The sequence below is a fragment of the Triticum aestivum genome, chromosome 7B, assembly GCF_018294505.1.
Source record: "Triticum aestivum cultivar Chinese Spring chromosome 7B, IWGSC CS RefSeq v2.1, whole genome shotgun sequence".
Classification (NCBI taxonomy): Eukaryota; Viridiplantae; Streptophyta; class Magnoliopsida; order Poales; family Poaceae; genus Triticum; species Triticum aestivum.
Window position 1 is genome coordinate 472,750,711 of NC_057813.1, and position 15,672 is coordinate 472,766,382.

At 41.7% G+C, this 15,672-nt stretch overlaps 1 protein-coding gene across 4 annotated transcripts; it reads right to left on the reverse strand.

The window, feature by feature from the left end:
* Positions 1 to 1,604: 1,604 nt before the first annotated feature.
* LOC123160929 (uncharacterized) lies at positions 1,605 to 4,708 on the reverse strand. Of its 4 annotated transcripts, none has more exons than XR_006480460.1 (5): positions 4,439 to 4,706; positions 4,113 to 4,352; positions 3,323 to 3,586; positions 3,062 to 3,216; positions 1,605 to 1,876 (listed from the first exon to the last, which is right to left on the reverse strand). XR_006480460.1 is itself a non-coding variant. In XM_044578782.1 (5 exons), exons 1-5 carry the CDS (start codon positions 4,465 to 4,467, stop codon positions 3,212 to 3,214), a joined length of 429 nt encoding a protein of 142 aa, XP_044434717.1. In that variant the 5' UTR covers positions 4,468 to 4,708; the 3' UTR covers positions 2,943 to 3,211. The 4 variants fall into 4 exon arrangements, 3 of the variants coding, with proteins under 3 accessions (XP_044434717.1, XP_044434714.1, XP_044434716.1); XM_044578782.1 differs by lacking the exon at positions 1,605 to 1,876 and having other exon boundaries at positions 2,943 to 3,216; positions 3,323 to 3,402; positions 3,512 to 3,586; positions 4,439 to 4,708; XM_044578779.1 differs by lacking the exon at positions 1,605 to 1,876 and having other exon boundaries at positions 2,946 to 3,216.
* Positions 4,709 to 15,672: the final 10,964 nt, after the last annotated feature.

Here is a 15,672-nt window from a genome sequence, read left to right on the forward strand (position 1 = left end):
ATCGTAAATATTTATATTCTTTTCTATAAACTTGATCAAACTTTATGAAGTTTGAATTTAGTCAACTCTAATATGCAGAGTAAATAAAAACGGAGGGAGTACTAGAATGCATCATAATCTAATGATCCCTTCATTTTTAATTACTATTGGCTTTGACTGAATTAAAACTTTATAAGGTTTGATTAACTTTGTAGAAAAATTTGAACATTTACAATAAAAAATCTATGTGGTGTGAAAATATATTCAATGATGAATCTAATGGTATTTTTAGTGTTGTATATGCTAATATATTTTTTACAAACTTGGTGGAAATATAATCAATGATGAAACTAATGGTATTGATTTAGTGGAGTAAATAAAAACGAAGGGAGTATCATAGTGTCATCTTATTTGTTAATTTACAGAATCTAGGTTTTGTATCAGATTCATTTTTGCATTCAATTTTATCATTTTTGTTCGCTATGATATTGTATCATAGGTTTATTCCTCAACATCGTCTGCTTAAATTTCAATCCGCACTAAAACACCGGCAAACTCTATTTTTGAGGAAAACGAGTGCCCTAATATAATAGCGTTGCAAACTATGAAATTTGTTCCCCGCTCAACATTTGCCTTTGTTGCTAACACCTCTCTCATCATTAGTTATAGTGCCACATCGTCTTTTTCACTTAGGTGGCATTGTATGATACTCATAGTGGAGTATTTAATTCAATATCATGCAGCCTCAAGCAATGTTAACTACACATATTATTTCTCTTAAAAAATAGTCATATTGTAGACATGTCATAGTATTAATTGAGGAGAAAAAGGATACTAGTGTCATACTCCCTCCATACAAGAATATAAGTCGGGCTATGTTTTTAGGTCTTCAATTTGAGTAGTGAAACATCGGAAGTGCCTATCTAAGCCCGAGCTCAAATGTGCTCTTTATCTCGGTCGCCTATTCACATCTAGATTCAAACCTCCCGTGGTATATAACTATGTATAGCGATCCGTACTTTTCGTAAAGTCTACACGCTGGCCCACCGATGTCGGCTCGTAAGTGAAACAGTTGCCGTTAAAAATCCACCCGCACAGATGCCCACTTACGCAAAAAAAAAAAAAACTTACGATATGGGCCACGGCTCGATTGCAGCCTAGCCTAACGCCGTCCATTTGCAGCTGCAAATTTACTGCCCCCACCCCCCCTCCCACCGCAAGATTGGTTGAAAGGAAAATCGCCGCCGGCGGCACCTAGCACTCTGTCCTGATTCAAACCCAAGAGCCGCAAGTTGCTTCACGCCATGACTTTCTCCTCATCGTCCCTGCTGGTCTCCACCGCAGCCCATGCCTCCGGCGGGGTCGGGGTCGGCCGGCGACATCCTGCCTCTCAGTCCCTACCCAGATTGCGGCGACAGCGTTATCACCTGGATTTACAACAGCGGAACTAGCATATCTAATTTTTTTGAACCATGCATCATGGCTTTCTCTACGGCAACAACATACTGAATCTCGTTCTGAAAATTTTAGGTCCAAAATGGCATAGCCATCCTAAGAGAGCAAACGCCCGTTGCCTATCTCACCTGAGCACAGCGCGGGGCTACATGCAACTGGACATGATTAAGTTTGCTGATAAGCTTTTATCCGCACTCAGCAAGAGGTGCACTAAGCAACTAACCCAATGCATCAGAATACACCTAATATGTCGTGCTCGAGTAGTCCTGAATACATTGCCATAGAAACGCATACCAAAAACCAAAATGATACCATCTAGACTCCAGCAGACCACCAATCTAGTAGAACAGAACTTGGATCATGAAGCTTGGAGCTCACCCTTATTTCCTTTCATCGAAATCACCTCATATGCAATCAAGTTTCAGAGGTATGCAAGGCAGTGCTGCAGCATACAACCAACAATTGTCAGAAAACAACTTCAGGGCCAATTTGATCGTTCAGAATAGAGCTATCCTCACTGCAGTGCTGCAGCTCACCCTTGTTATCTGACTTTCCAGGTACAAACCATTGTACTCACGGATGTAGTGAAAGACATACACGGATCCACCCAACTATCCTCACTGCCATAGAATATGGTGCACGGCAAGTGTCCAATCGCCGTCCACAAAATATCGGCAAGGGATAAAAGCATCATGGGCCATAAGCACTTAAATCTCACAGCTCTCATGCATGCCGTAGTTGTATGTTATGCTCCACCCCATTACCGGCATGTGCCAACCTGCAATGTTTTGCATGAATACATTCACGTAGACTATCAAGCACCAGTTTGGCATTGGCCTCATGCTTAATGTGCATGTCATCGTCCTAGCCAGATGTCTTGCAAGGATCAATGACAAACAGTGTTCGCTCCTCCACATCCACAACATATGGCGAGAAATACCCCGTCAACTTATACCCGGTTTCAGGACAACGACATTGCCTGAGGGGTTCTCAGCAAAACCCATCACTTCTTTATTGAAAGCACTCAGGCAAGACAGACAAAAGGCCCTGCTGGGTGCCACCAGCTCCTATCATGAGCCTGAAACTATAACTCTTCCAAAAAGAGTTCAGACAATTGTTCCGTAAACCAGAAATCACCCAGAGTATGAATCATACTATGTAACTTTATTTTCACAGATGGGAGGTAAGTGCACACTATCATCCACGTTATTATCAAAATTCTGAACTACTTGCACATTCGATTAGATTTTCCTAAAATGTCGCAAAAGCAGTAAAAACTGTACTAAAAATGATTCATATCATGCAGCATTATTTCACAGCCGACAGTATCATATATGTTATTGTCAAACTTCTGAATGCTTGCACATCCGTCACGCTTTACTAACATGGCGCAAAAACTAGTAAGAACATTACTATTTTTGAATTTCTACCAACCAATAGCGCATACATATCTCAACATCACCTTTGTCATGCCAAATGGATTGATTGCACAATTTATCATATTGGTAATTGCATCCGTATGATAAACATTGTTTACTAAGTATCCCAAATTAATAAATAAACAAGCAACACAAGCAAGACCACACACACCAACGCGAGATTTGTTCCGTGCAAAATCAGAACGAACCTCTTAGACCATCCTGGCGCTTGAGGGTTCATTTCCCCCGTCGAGATTTCTGATTGTCTCTATGTGGTACAATGTACCACCTGTTATCCTCTGCTCGTAAAAGTCTAACCAGAGCAGGGCACTCAAGACCTTGTGTTGTCGACCCCAGCTTTACCCTGCAGAAATGTTCACACACTTTAAGCAATTACCAACACTGCAAGTACACCCAAACATAACTGAATTACTGAACACAAAATACCAACAGGAAAATTAATAACTAACCGAGCACCCACAAACTATCTCCTGCATGCACTCTGTCCTCTTGACATTTAGCCATCTCTTGCCATACCGGATGCCAAAACCTTCTCCCACGAAAACAAGTTGTAGAAGTCATACACCTCGGCCACAGAGTCGAAAGTACCATTAAGAAACGGTGTGATCACATTTTCAGATGGGTTCTTCGCGAAACACCTGACTGCCTTCTCAAACGCACTCGCACGAGGTGGGCACGGTGTTCTGATGGGGGCAGCAGCACCAACCCTTAGCCTGCAAACACACGCAACACAAATCATGAAATTTCTAACTGCATAAAGCAATCAATGTACAAAACAGAGCACATATAGCATGAATTTTTTTTCTAATCGCAGTGAGAAATCAGTCTACCAACACAGGCTCATATACTATGAATTTTCAAAATGCAGACACCAAGCATACTGCAAACACCAGTACATAATTTAGTAATTTCCTTACTGCAGACCAGCCTGAAAACACAGGAGCTCATATAGTATCTCTAAATGCATGGAGCAAACAGTCCACAACCACCAGAAAATAAATCAGAAATCTTTTCACTAGAGAGAGTAATCAGCCCGCATTTGTACTTTCAGAGACTATAGATGCCTGAATTTTGTGAATGCATAGAACAAATCAGCGTGCAAACACAGGCACATACATCAGGAAATTTATTAATGCTGAATCAACACTTGCTCTAACTACATGATTTATCCAGTCATTTCTACTTTCATTTTGAAGTCACAGAATATCTAATGTAAGGCAAAGTTACTACTTCACCAACCTTTTGTTCCACCCTGGTGCTTGGGGATTCATCTTCCCCGTCGACAGCTCCGACGTTGGCGGCGAGCCCTCCCTTCTGTTCGCCGCCACCTCCTCCGCCAACAAGATTTGTGCTTCGCCGCTATCCACCGTCAGCTGCTGCGCCGCCTCCCGCTCCGCCTTCGGTGCCACTTCCAGATTGACAGCCACAGGAGCCGGCACCAAGCTATCCCCTACCTCCTCAAGCAGACTGGATCTGAATCTTACAACAAATCCATCCTCTGGATCAGCTAATGAGAGGGCTAAAAATGGAGGCAACATCGCCGGAAAAAGCTAAGATCCACGTACCTGCTGATTGGCTGCATCAGAAAATCCATGGCAGCTTGCCGGCGGCGCTAGTTGCCCTGTCCCGGAGTCTCCAGCTTCCAAATGACCGACGCCATAGCCGAGAAGACTCGATCCTGCCTTCAATTTGTTCCTGTCACCACTACACGGAAATCGAATTTCCTGGTCCACGGATCAGACGGGGACACGGATTCTGATTCACGGCTCACCATGGAAGAGACCGACGGCCGTCCACTATGCCCGGCAGTGATGGCCCACCACCCAAGCGTGCTGCATAGGTATTTTGCTACAGTACTCGATTTTCTGACTGACCACCTGCGCGCCTATATAACCGTGGCACAGATCTTCGAGGTCTAACCGACGACCTAGATAAAGAGCTCATCTGAGCTCGTGCTCAATTACTCCACGTCCCTGAAACATGTGCTATATGCGACAAGAAAGTTATCTTGTGATTTGTCATCAAATGTAGTAAGTAAACAAATATTTTGGGACATTTCCATTTCTGCCCCTAACTCGAATCCACTACTTACATTTAGCCCTAATTTTTGGACCTACTTGATTTTTTCTCTATTTCATTATGTGGTGTTATAGAAATACCCTTGAGTGATGTTTTCTCTAGGTCCCTAATTTCTAGGCTTCATGATATTCATGTCTAGCTGCCGATGTTTTTCATTCTTTTGTAGCATCTCCGAACATCTCCATGGACGACAGTTCTTACTTTTTGATGTTTGTGTTTTCAGAGAGAATACATATTTTCAAGGATGCTAGAAAAGAGCGGAAAGCACTGGCACCTACAGAGGAATGTTGTGAAGCTTAGAACGCAGAGAAGAAAACATCGCCAAAGGTTATTCTTATAACACCACACAATAAAATAGGGGCAAAACTAAGTAGGTCAACTAGACAATACCGCCGTGTTGCAGCGGAATGGTAGTCCAATAAGCAATTTGAAAAGTGGGCACACGGTAAGGAGAAAAACTGTAAGAAAATAATAATAATAAATTGCAGCAGAAGATAGCTTGGATTTAGTATGTAACTTTGAAATAGAGTAGTGAAGATGACTCTCTTCCCACGCATTGTTGCGGTAACATTGTTAAAAAATGCGTAAGTAGTTGACAAAAATAAGTAAATCTAATGAAAAGAGAGTATAAGCTTGAAAATCAATAAAAAAAGTGTCTAAAATGGAATGAAATCTTTTGAACTACAGTTAAAATTGTATTTTCAAACAAAAATGTGAAGGATGACTAAAGATGTGGCAGCTTTACATGCATAGACTAATGCAAAAATAATTGTAGTCAACCCCTTGAACTTGTTGATAACCCTTAGCGACAAGCCGAGCCTTATAGACGGTCACGTTACCATCCGCGTCGGTCTTCTTGTTAAAGATCCACTTATTCTCTATGGCTTGCCGATCATCTGGCAAGTTCGTCAAAGTCCATACTTTGTTTTCGTACATGAATCCTATCTCGTATTTCATGGCTTCAAGCCATTTGTTGGAATTCGGGCCCGCCATCGCTTCTTCATAGTTTGAAGGTTCACCGTTGTCTAACAACATGATTTCCAGGACAGGGTTGCCGTACCACTCTGGTGCGGAACGTGTCCTCGTGGACCTACGAAGTTCACTAGTAACTTGACTCAAAGTTTCATGACCATCATCATTAACTTCCTCTCTAGTCGGTGCAGGCATGATAGAAGCATCTTCCTGAGCTACGCTACTCTCCGATTCAAGAGGGGGTACCTCGTCAAGTTCTACTTTCCACCCACTTACTTCTTTCGAAAGAAACTCTTTCTCCAGAAAGGATCCATTCTTGGCAACAAAGATGTTGCCTTCGGATCTGAGGTAGAAGATATACCCAATATTTTCCTTAGGGTATCCTATGAAGACTCATTTTTCCGATTTGGGTTCGAGATTTTCAGGTTGAAGTTTCTTGACATAAGCATCGCATCCCCAAACTTTCAGAAATGACAACTTAGGTTTCTTCCCAAACCATAATTCATACGGTGTTGTCTCAACGGATTTAGACGGTGCCCTATTTAAAGTGAATGCGGCTGTCTCTAAAGCATAACCCCAAAATGATAGCGGTAGATCGATAAGAGACATCATAGATCGCACCATATCCAATAGAGTGTGATTACGACGTTTGGACATTGCATTGCGCTGAGGTGTTCCAGGCGGCGTGAGTTGTGAAACAATTCCACATTTCCTTAAGTGCGTGCCAAACGCATGGCTCAAGTATTCTCCTCCATGATCTTATCGTAAGAACTTTATTTTCCTGCCACGCTGATTCTCTACCTCGCTCTGGAATTCCTTGAACTTTTCAAATGTCTCAGACTTGTGTTTCATTAAGTAGACATACCCATATCTACTTAAGTCATCGGTGAGGGTGAGAACATAACGATAGACACCACGAGCCTCAATGCTCATTGTACCGCACACATCAGTATGTATGATTTCCAACAAGTTGGTTGCTCGCTCCATTGTTTCGGAGAATGGAGTCTTGGTCATTTTCCCATGAGGCATGGTTCGCACGTGTCAAATGATTCATAATCAAGAGACTCCGAAAGTCCACCTGCATGGAGATTCTTCATGTGTTTGACATCAATGTGACCAAGGTGGCAGTGCCACAAGTATGTGGGACTATCATTATCAACCTTACATCTTTTGGTATTCACACTATGAATATGTGTAACATCACGTTCGAGATTCAATAAAAATAAAACATTGACCAGCAGGGCATGACCATAAAACACATCTCTCATATAAATAGAACAACCATTATCCTCGGATTTAAATGAGTAGCCATCTCGCATTAAAAGAGATCCAGATACAATGTTCATGCTCAAAGCTGGCACTAAATAACAATTATTGAGGTTTAAAACTAATCACGAAGGTAGATGCAGAGGTAGCGTGCCAACAATAATCACATCGACCATGGAACCATTCCTGACGCGCATAGTCACCTCGTCCTTCGCCAGTCTCCGCTTATTCCGCAGCTCCTGCTCTGAGTTACAAATGTGAGCAACTGCACCGGTATCAAAATATATCCAGGAGCTACTACGAGCGCTGGTAAGGTACACATCAATAACATGTATATCATATATACATTTGGCGTTGCCGGCCTTCTTATCCGCTAAATACTTGGGGCAGTTCCGCTTTGAGTGACCATTTCCCTTGCAATAAAAGCACTCAGTCTCAGGCTTGGGTCCATTCTTTGGATTCTTCGTCCTAGCAACTGACTTACCGGGCACGGCAACTCCCTTGTCGTCCTTCTTGAAACTAGTGGTCTTATTCACCATCAACACTTGATGTTCCTTTTTGTTTTCCACCTCCGCTAATTTCAGCATTGAATATAACTCAGGAATGGACTTCTCCATCAATTGCATATTGTAGTTCATCACAAAGCTCTTGTAGCTAGGTGGAAGCAACTGGAGGATTATGTCAATGACCGAGTCATCTGGAAGATTAACTCCGAGTTGAGATAAGCGGTTGTGCAACCCAGACATTTTGAGTATATGCTCACCGACAGAACTATTTTCCTCCATCTTACAATTGTATAACCTGCCGAAGACTTCATATCTCTCGGCCCGAGCATGAGCTTGGAAAACCATTTTCAGCTCTTGGAACATCTCATATGCTCCGTGTTGCTCAAAACGCTTTTGGAGCCCCGGTTCTAAGCTGTAAAGCATGCCACAATGAACCAGGGGGTAATCATCACTACATGACTGTTAGGCGTTCATAACGTCTTGAGTTGCTGGGAAAATGGGTGCGTCACCTAGCGGTGCTTCAAGGAGATATGCTTCCTTGGCAGCTATGAGGATGATCCTCAAGTTACAGACCCAATCCATATAGTTGCTACCATCGTCTTTCAGCTTGGTTTTCTCTAGGAATGCGTTGAATTTGAGGGCAACATTAGCGTGGGCCATTGGATCTACAGGACAGATTGTAAAGACAATTTTAGACTAAGTTCATGATAATTAAGTTCATCTAATCAAATTATTTAATGAACTTCCACTTAGATAGACATCCCTCTAGTCATCTAAGTGATGGATGATCCGAATCGACTAGGCCGTGTCCGATCATCACGTGAGACGGACTAGTCATCAACGGTGAACATCTCCATGTTGATCGCATCTACTATACCACTTGTTCGATCTTTCACAATGCCGTTGAATCAAGATAGGACTAGTAACGGTGAGCAAATTGAAAAAATCATCGCCCACAACTACTTATGTTCTACTCGTGCATAGAATCTACACATGAACATGGCTCTGATACCACTATTGGGGAACATAGTGATAATTCAAACTTTGCCTACGTGTCACCAAGATCAATCTAGGAGATACTAGCAACGAGAGAGAGGGAGTGCATCTTCATACCCTTGAAGATCGCTAAGCGGAAGTATTATAAGAATGCGGTTGATGGAGTCGTACTCAAGGCGATTCAAATCGCAGAAGATCTGATCCAACCGCCGAACGGATGGCGCCTCCCCATTCAACACACATACAGCCTGATACGTCCATTTTGCTTTCGCGGAGAAAAAAATCAGAGAGAAAGATTCATCGTGTTTTACGATATAGAGTGATACGTCCATTTTGCATCATGTTTTTATATCAATATTTATTGCATTATGGGCTGTTATTACACAATATATCTCATTACTTATGGTTATTCTCTCTTATTTTACAAGGTTTACCATGAACAGGGGGGATGCCGGCAGCTGGAATTCTGGTTGGAAAAGGAGCAAACGTTGGAAACCTATTCTGCACAACTCCAAAAGTCCTGAAACTCCACGAAACAACTTTTTGGGATTTATAAGAATTTCTGAGCGAAAGAAATAGGCCAGGGGGCCCACACCCTGTCCAGGAGACAGGGGGCGCCCCCCCTATAGGGCGCGCCCCCTATCTCCTGGGCCCCTTAGTGGGCCTCCAGCATCCATCTTCTGCTATATAATCACTTTTACCCTAGAAAAAATCATGGGCAAGCTTACGGGACGAAACTCCGCCGCCACGAGGCGGAACCTTGGCGGGACCAATCTAGGGCTCTGGCAGAGCTGTTCTGCCGGGGACACTTCCCTTCGGGAGGGGGAAATCATCACCAATGTCATCACCAACGATCCTCTCATCGGGAGGGGGTCAATCTCCATCAACATCTTCACCAGCACCATCTCCTCTCAAACCCTAGTTCATCTCTTGTATCCAATCTTGTATCCAAAACCACAAATTGGTACCTGTGGGTTGCTAGTAGTGTTGATTACTCCTTGTAGTTGATACTTATTGGTTTACTTGGTGGAAGATCATATGTTCATATCCTTAATGCATATTATTACACCTCTGATTATGAACATAAATATGCTTTGTGAGTAGTTACGTTTGTTCCTGAGGACATGGGTGAAGTCTTGCTATTAGTAGTCATGTGAATTTGGTATTTGTTCGATATTTTGATGAGATGTATGTTGTCTTCTCCTCTAGTGGTGTCATGTGAACGTCGACTACATGACACTTCATCATTATTGGGCCTAGAGGAGGGCATAGGGAAGTAATAAGTATATGATGGGTTGCTAGAGTGACAGAAGCTTAAACCCTAGTTTATGCGTTGCTTCGTTAGGGGATGATTTGGATCCATATGTTTCATGCTATGGTTAGGTTTACCTTAATACTTTTGTTGTAGTTGCGGATGCTTGCAATAAGGGTTAATTATAAGTGGGATGCTTGTCCAAGTAAGGGCAGTACCCAAGCACCGTTCCACCCACATACCAAATTATGAAAGTACCGAACGCGAATCATATGAACGTGATGAAAACTAGCTTGACGATAATTCCCAATGTGTCCTCGGGAGCTCCTTTCTCATTATTAGAAATTGTCCAGGCTTATCCTTTGCTACATAAAGGATTGGGCCACCTTGCTGCACCTTATTTACTTTATTTACTTGTTACTCGTTACTATTTATCTTATCATAAAACTATCTATCACCTAAAATTTCAGTGCTTGCAGAAAACCTTACTGAAAACCGCTTATCATTTCCTTCTGCTCCTCGTTGGGTTCGACACCTTACTTATCGGAAGAACTACGATAGATCCCCTACACTTGTGGGTCATCAAGACTCTTTTCTGGCGCCGTTGCCGGGGAGTGTAGCGCTTTTGGTGAGTGGAACTTGGTAAGGAAACATTTATATAGTGTGCTGAAATTTTCTATTACTTGTCACTATGGAAACTAATCCTTTGAGGGGCTTGTTTGGGGTATCTTCACCCCAACCAGAAGATCAAAGAGTTGCTCCTCAACCTACTGAACTTTATGAAAATATTCACTTTGAGATTCCTTCGGGTATGATAGAGAAACTGCTAGCTAATCCATTTGCAGGAGATGGAACATTGCATCCCGATTTACACCTTATCTTTGTGGATGAAGTTTGTGGATTATTTAAGCTTGCAGGTATTCCTGATGATGTTGTCAAAAGGAAGGTCTTCCCTTTATCTTTGAAGGGAGATGCATCGACATGGTATAGGCTATGTGATGATACGGGATCTTGGAATTATAAGCGATTGAAGTTGGAATTTCACCAGAAGTTCTATCCTATGCATCTTGTTCATCGTGATCTCAATTACATATATAATTTCTGGCCTCGCGAAGGAGAAAGCATCTCTCAAGCTTGGGGAGGCTTAAGTCAATGTTATATTCATGCCCCAATCATGAGCTCTCTCGGGAAATGATTATTCAAAATTTTTATGCTCGGCTTTCTCTTGATAATCGCAACCTGCTTGATACTTCCTGTGCTGGTTCTTATATGTGGAAGACTATTGATTTCAAATGGGACTTATTGGAAAGAATTAAATGCAACTCTGAAGATTTGGGTTCCGACGATGGTAAGGAGTCAGGTATGACACCTAAGTTAGATTGTGTTAAATCTTTTATGGATACCGATGCTTTTCATGGATTTAGCGCCAAGTATGGACTTGACTCTGAGATAGTAGCTGCTTTTTGTGAAACTTTTGCTACTCATGTTGATCTCCCTAAAGAGAAGTGGTTTAAATATAATCCTCCTGTTGAAGTGAAAGTAGTTGCACCTATTACAGTCGAAGAAAAGACTATTACCTATAGTGATCCTATTGTTCCTACTGCTTATGTTGAAAAACCTCCTTTCCCTGTTAGGATAAAGGATCATGCTAAAGCTTCGACTGTTGTTCGTAAGAGTAATACTAGGACTTATACACCTCCTAAGCAAATTAATGTTGAACCTAGTATTGCTATGGTTAAAGATCTCTTGGATGAGGACTTAGATGGGCATGTCATTTCTTTCTTGGGTGAGACTACTAATATTGCTAGACCTGATACTAAGACACGTAGACCTGTCATAGGCACGCCTGTTATTTCTGTTAAAATAGGAGATCATTGTTATCATGGTTTATGTGATATGGGTGCTAGTGCCAGCGCTATCCCTTATGATTTATATAAAGAAATTATGCACGACATTGCACCTGTTGAATTAGAAGACATTGATGTTACTATTAAGCTTGCTAATAGGGATACCATTAAACCTGTTGGGATTGTTAGAGATGTTGAAGTTATGTGTGGGAAGGTTAAATATCCTGCTGATTTTCTTGTTCTTGCTTCCCCACAAGATGCCTTTTGTCCCATTATTTTTGGTAGACCCTTCTTGAATACTGCTAGTGCTAAGATTAATTGTGAAAAGAATATTGTCACTATTAGCATAAATGGTATGTCTCATGAGTTTAATTTCGCTAAGTTTAGTAGACAACCTCGTGAAAGGGAACCACCTAGCAAGGATGAGATTATTGGTCTTGCTTCCATTGCTGTTCCTCCAACTGATCCGTTACAACAATATTTGCTAGACCATGAGAACGATATGTTTATGAAGGAAAGGGAATAAATAGATGAAGTGTTCCTTAATCAGGAACCTATGCTGAAACATAACTTTCCCGTTGAAATTCTTGGGGACCCCCCTCCACCCAAGGGTGATCCCGTGTTTGAACTCAAACCATTACCTGATAATCTTAAGTATGCTTATCTTGATGAGAAAGAAATATATCCTGTTATTAGTAATGCTAACCTTTCAGAGAAAGAAGAAGAAAGATTATTGAAAACTCTGAAGAAGCACCGAGCAGCTATTGGATATACTCTGTATGATCTTAAGGGCATTAGTCCCACATTATGTCAATGATGTCTACTACACAACCTTCTTCTTGTAGACGTTGTTGGGCCTGCACGTGCACAGGTTTGTAGGACAGTAGAAAATTTCCCTCAAGTGGATGACCTAAGGTTTGTCAATCCGTAGGAGTCATAGGATGAAGATGGTCTCTCTCAAACAACCCTTCAACCAAATAACAAAGAGTCTCTTGTGTCCCCAGCACACCCGATACAATGGTAAATTGTATAGGTGCACTAGTTCGGCGAAGAGATGAAGATACAAGTGCAATATGGAAAGTAGATATAGGTATTTGTAATCTGAAATAATAAAACAGCAAGGTAACAAGTGGTAAAAGTGAGCGTAAACGGTATTGCAATGATAGGAAACAAGGCCTAGGGTTCATACTTTCACTAGTGCAAGTTCTCTCAACAATAATAACATAGATAGATCATATAACAAGCCCTCAACATGCAACAAAGAGTCACTCCAAAGACACTAATAGCGGAGAACAAATGTAGAGATTATGGTAGGGTACGAAACCACCTCAAAGTTATCCTTTCTGTTCTATCTATTCAAGAGTTCGTAGTAAAATAACATAAAGCTATTCTTTCCGCTCAATCCATCATAGAGTTCATACTAGAATAACACCTTAAGACACAAATCAACCAAAACCCTAATGTCACCTAGATACTCCATTGTCACCTCAAGTATCCATGGGCATGATTATACGATATGCGTCACACAATCTCAGATTCATCCAACCAACATAAAAGTACTTCAAAGAGTGCCCCAAAGCTACTATCGGAGAGTCAAGAATGTGTGCCAACCCCTATGCATAGGTTCCCAATGTCACGAAACCCACAAGTTGATCACCAAAACATACATCAAGTGGCACATGATATCCCATTGTCACCATAGATAATCACGGCAAGACATACATCAAGTGTTCTCATAAAAGACTCAATCCGATAAGATAACTTCAAAGGGGAGACTCAATTCATCACAAAAGAGTAGAGGGGGAGAAACATCATAAGATCCAACTACAATAGCAAAGCTCGGGATACATCAAAATCGTGCCATAGAGGAACACGAGAGAGAACACGAGAGAGAACACGAGAGAGAGAGATCAAACACATAGCTACTGGTACATACCCTCAGCCCCGAGGGTGAACTACTCCCTCCTTGTCATGGATAGTGCCAGGATGATGAAGATGGCCTCTGGTGATGGGATCCCCCTCCGGCAGGGTGCCGGAATAGGGTCTCGATTGGTTTTTGGTGGCTATAGAGGCTTGCGGCGGCGGAACTCCCGATCTCGGTTCTGTTCTGGAAGTTTTTGGGTACGTAGGTATATATGGGTGCAGGAAGTACGTCGGTGGAGCTACGGGGGTCCCACGAGGCAGGGGGGCGCGCCCAGGGGGCGCGCCCCCACCCTCGTGAGCACCTCCCGTATCTTTTGATGTGCACTCCAAGTCCATCGGGTGGCTTTCCTTCCAAAAATAACTTCTCCAGTTGATTTCGTTCCGTTTTGACTCCGTCTGATATTCCTTTTCCTCGAAACACTAAAATAGGCATAAAACAGCAAATCTGGGTTGGGCCTCCGGTTAATAGGTTAGTCCCAAAAATAATATAAAAGTGGATAATAAAGCCCAATATTTGCCTAAAACAGTAGATAAAGTAGCATGGAGCAATCAAAAATTATAGATACGTTGGAGACGTATCAAGCATCCCCAAGCTTAATTCCTGCTCGTCCTCGAGTAGGTAAATGATAAAAAAGAATTTTTCATGTGGAGTGATACTTTGGCATGATTTCAATGTAAATCTTCTTAATTGTGATATAAATATTCAGATCCTAAAGATTCAAGACAAAAGTTCATATTGACACAAAAATAATAATACTTCAAGCATACTAATCAAAGCAATCATGTCTTCTCAAAATAACATGGCAAAAGAAAGTTCATCCCTACAAAATCATATATTTAGGCTATGCTTCATTTTCGTCACACGAAGATGTTCCCAACTTCTATACCCCCGATGACAAGCCAAGCAATTGTTTCAAACTTAAATAATCTCAAACTTTTTCAACTTTCACGCAATACATGAGCGTGAGCCATGGATATAGCACTATGGGTGGAATAGAATATGATGATGGGGATTGTGTGGAGAAGACAAAAAAGGAGAAAGTCTCATGTTGACGAGGCTAATCAACGGGCTATGGAGATGCCCATCAATTGATGTCAACATGAGGAGTAGGGATTGCCATGCAACGGATGCACTAGAGCTATGAATGCTCAACAAAAGAAAACTAGTGGGTGTGCATCCAACTTGCTTGCTCACGAAGACCTAGGGCATTTGAGGAAGCCCATCGTAGGAATATACAAGCCAAGTTCTATAATGAAAAATTCCCACTAGTATAAAAAGGACAACTTATGAGACTCACTACATGAAGAACAAGGTGCTACTTTGAAGCACAATATATGAGACTCACTACATGAAGAACAAGGTGCTACTTTGAAGCACAAGTGTGGAAAAAGAGATAGTAGCATTGCCCTTTTAATTTTCTTTTTTTGGACCTTTTTTTCTTTTTGGCCTTTCTCTTCTTTTTTTGGCCTTTCTCTTTTTTTGGGCCTTTCTTTTTTTGGCCTTTCTCTTTTTTGGGCAATGCTCTAATAATGGTGATCATCACACTTCTATTGATTACAACATAAGGATTACAACTCGAAACTAGAACAAGGTATGACTCTATATGAATGCCTCCGGCGGTGTACTGGGATGGTGCAATGAATCAAGAGTGACATGTATGAAAAATAATGCATGGTGGCTTTGCCACAAATACGATGTCAAATACATGATCATGCAATGGCAATATGACTAAAGTAATGTATGTCATAATAATGATGAACGGAACGGTGGAAAGTTGCATGGCAATATATCTCGGAATGGCTATGGAAATGCCATAATAGGTAGGTATGGTGGCTGTTTTGAGGAAGATATAGGGAGGTTTATGTGTGATAGAGTGTATCGTATCACGGAGTTTGGATGCACCAGCGAAGTTTGCGCCAACTCTCAATGTGAGAAAGGGCAATGCACGGCACCAAAG

Excerpts from the sequence above, each read along its gene's own strand:
- LOC123160929 (XM_044578779.1), bottom strand. The coding sequence starts at position 4,467 with ATGGATTTTCTGATGCAGCCAATCAGCAG. Across the intron at positions 4,353-4,438 it reads CTGATGCAGCCAATCAGCAG|ATTCAGATCCAGTCTGCTTG; the intron begins GTACGTGGATCT and ends ATTTGTTGTAAG. Across the intron at positions 3,587-4,112 it reads GCACCAGGGTGGAACAAAAG|GCTAAGGGTTGGTGCTGCTG; the intron begins GTTGGTGAAGTA and ends GTGTGTTTGCAG.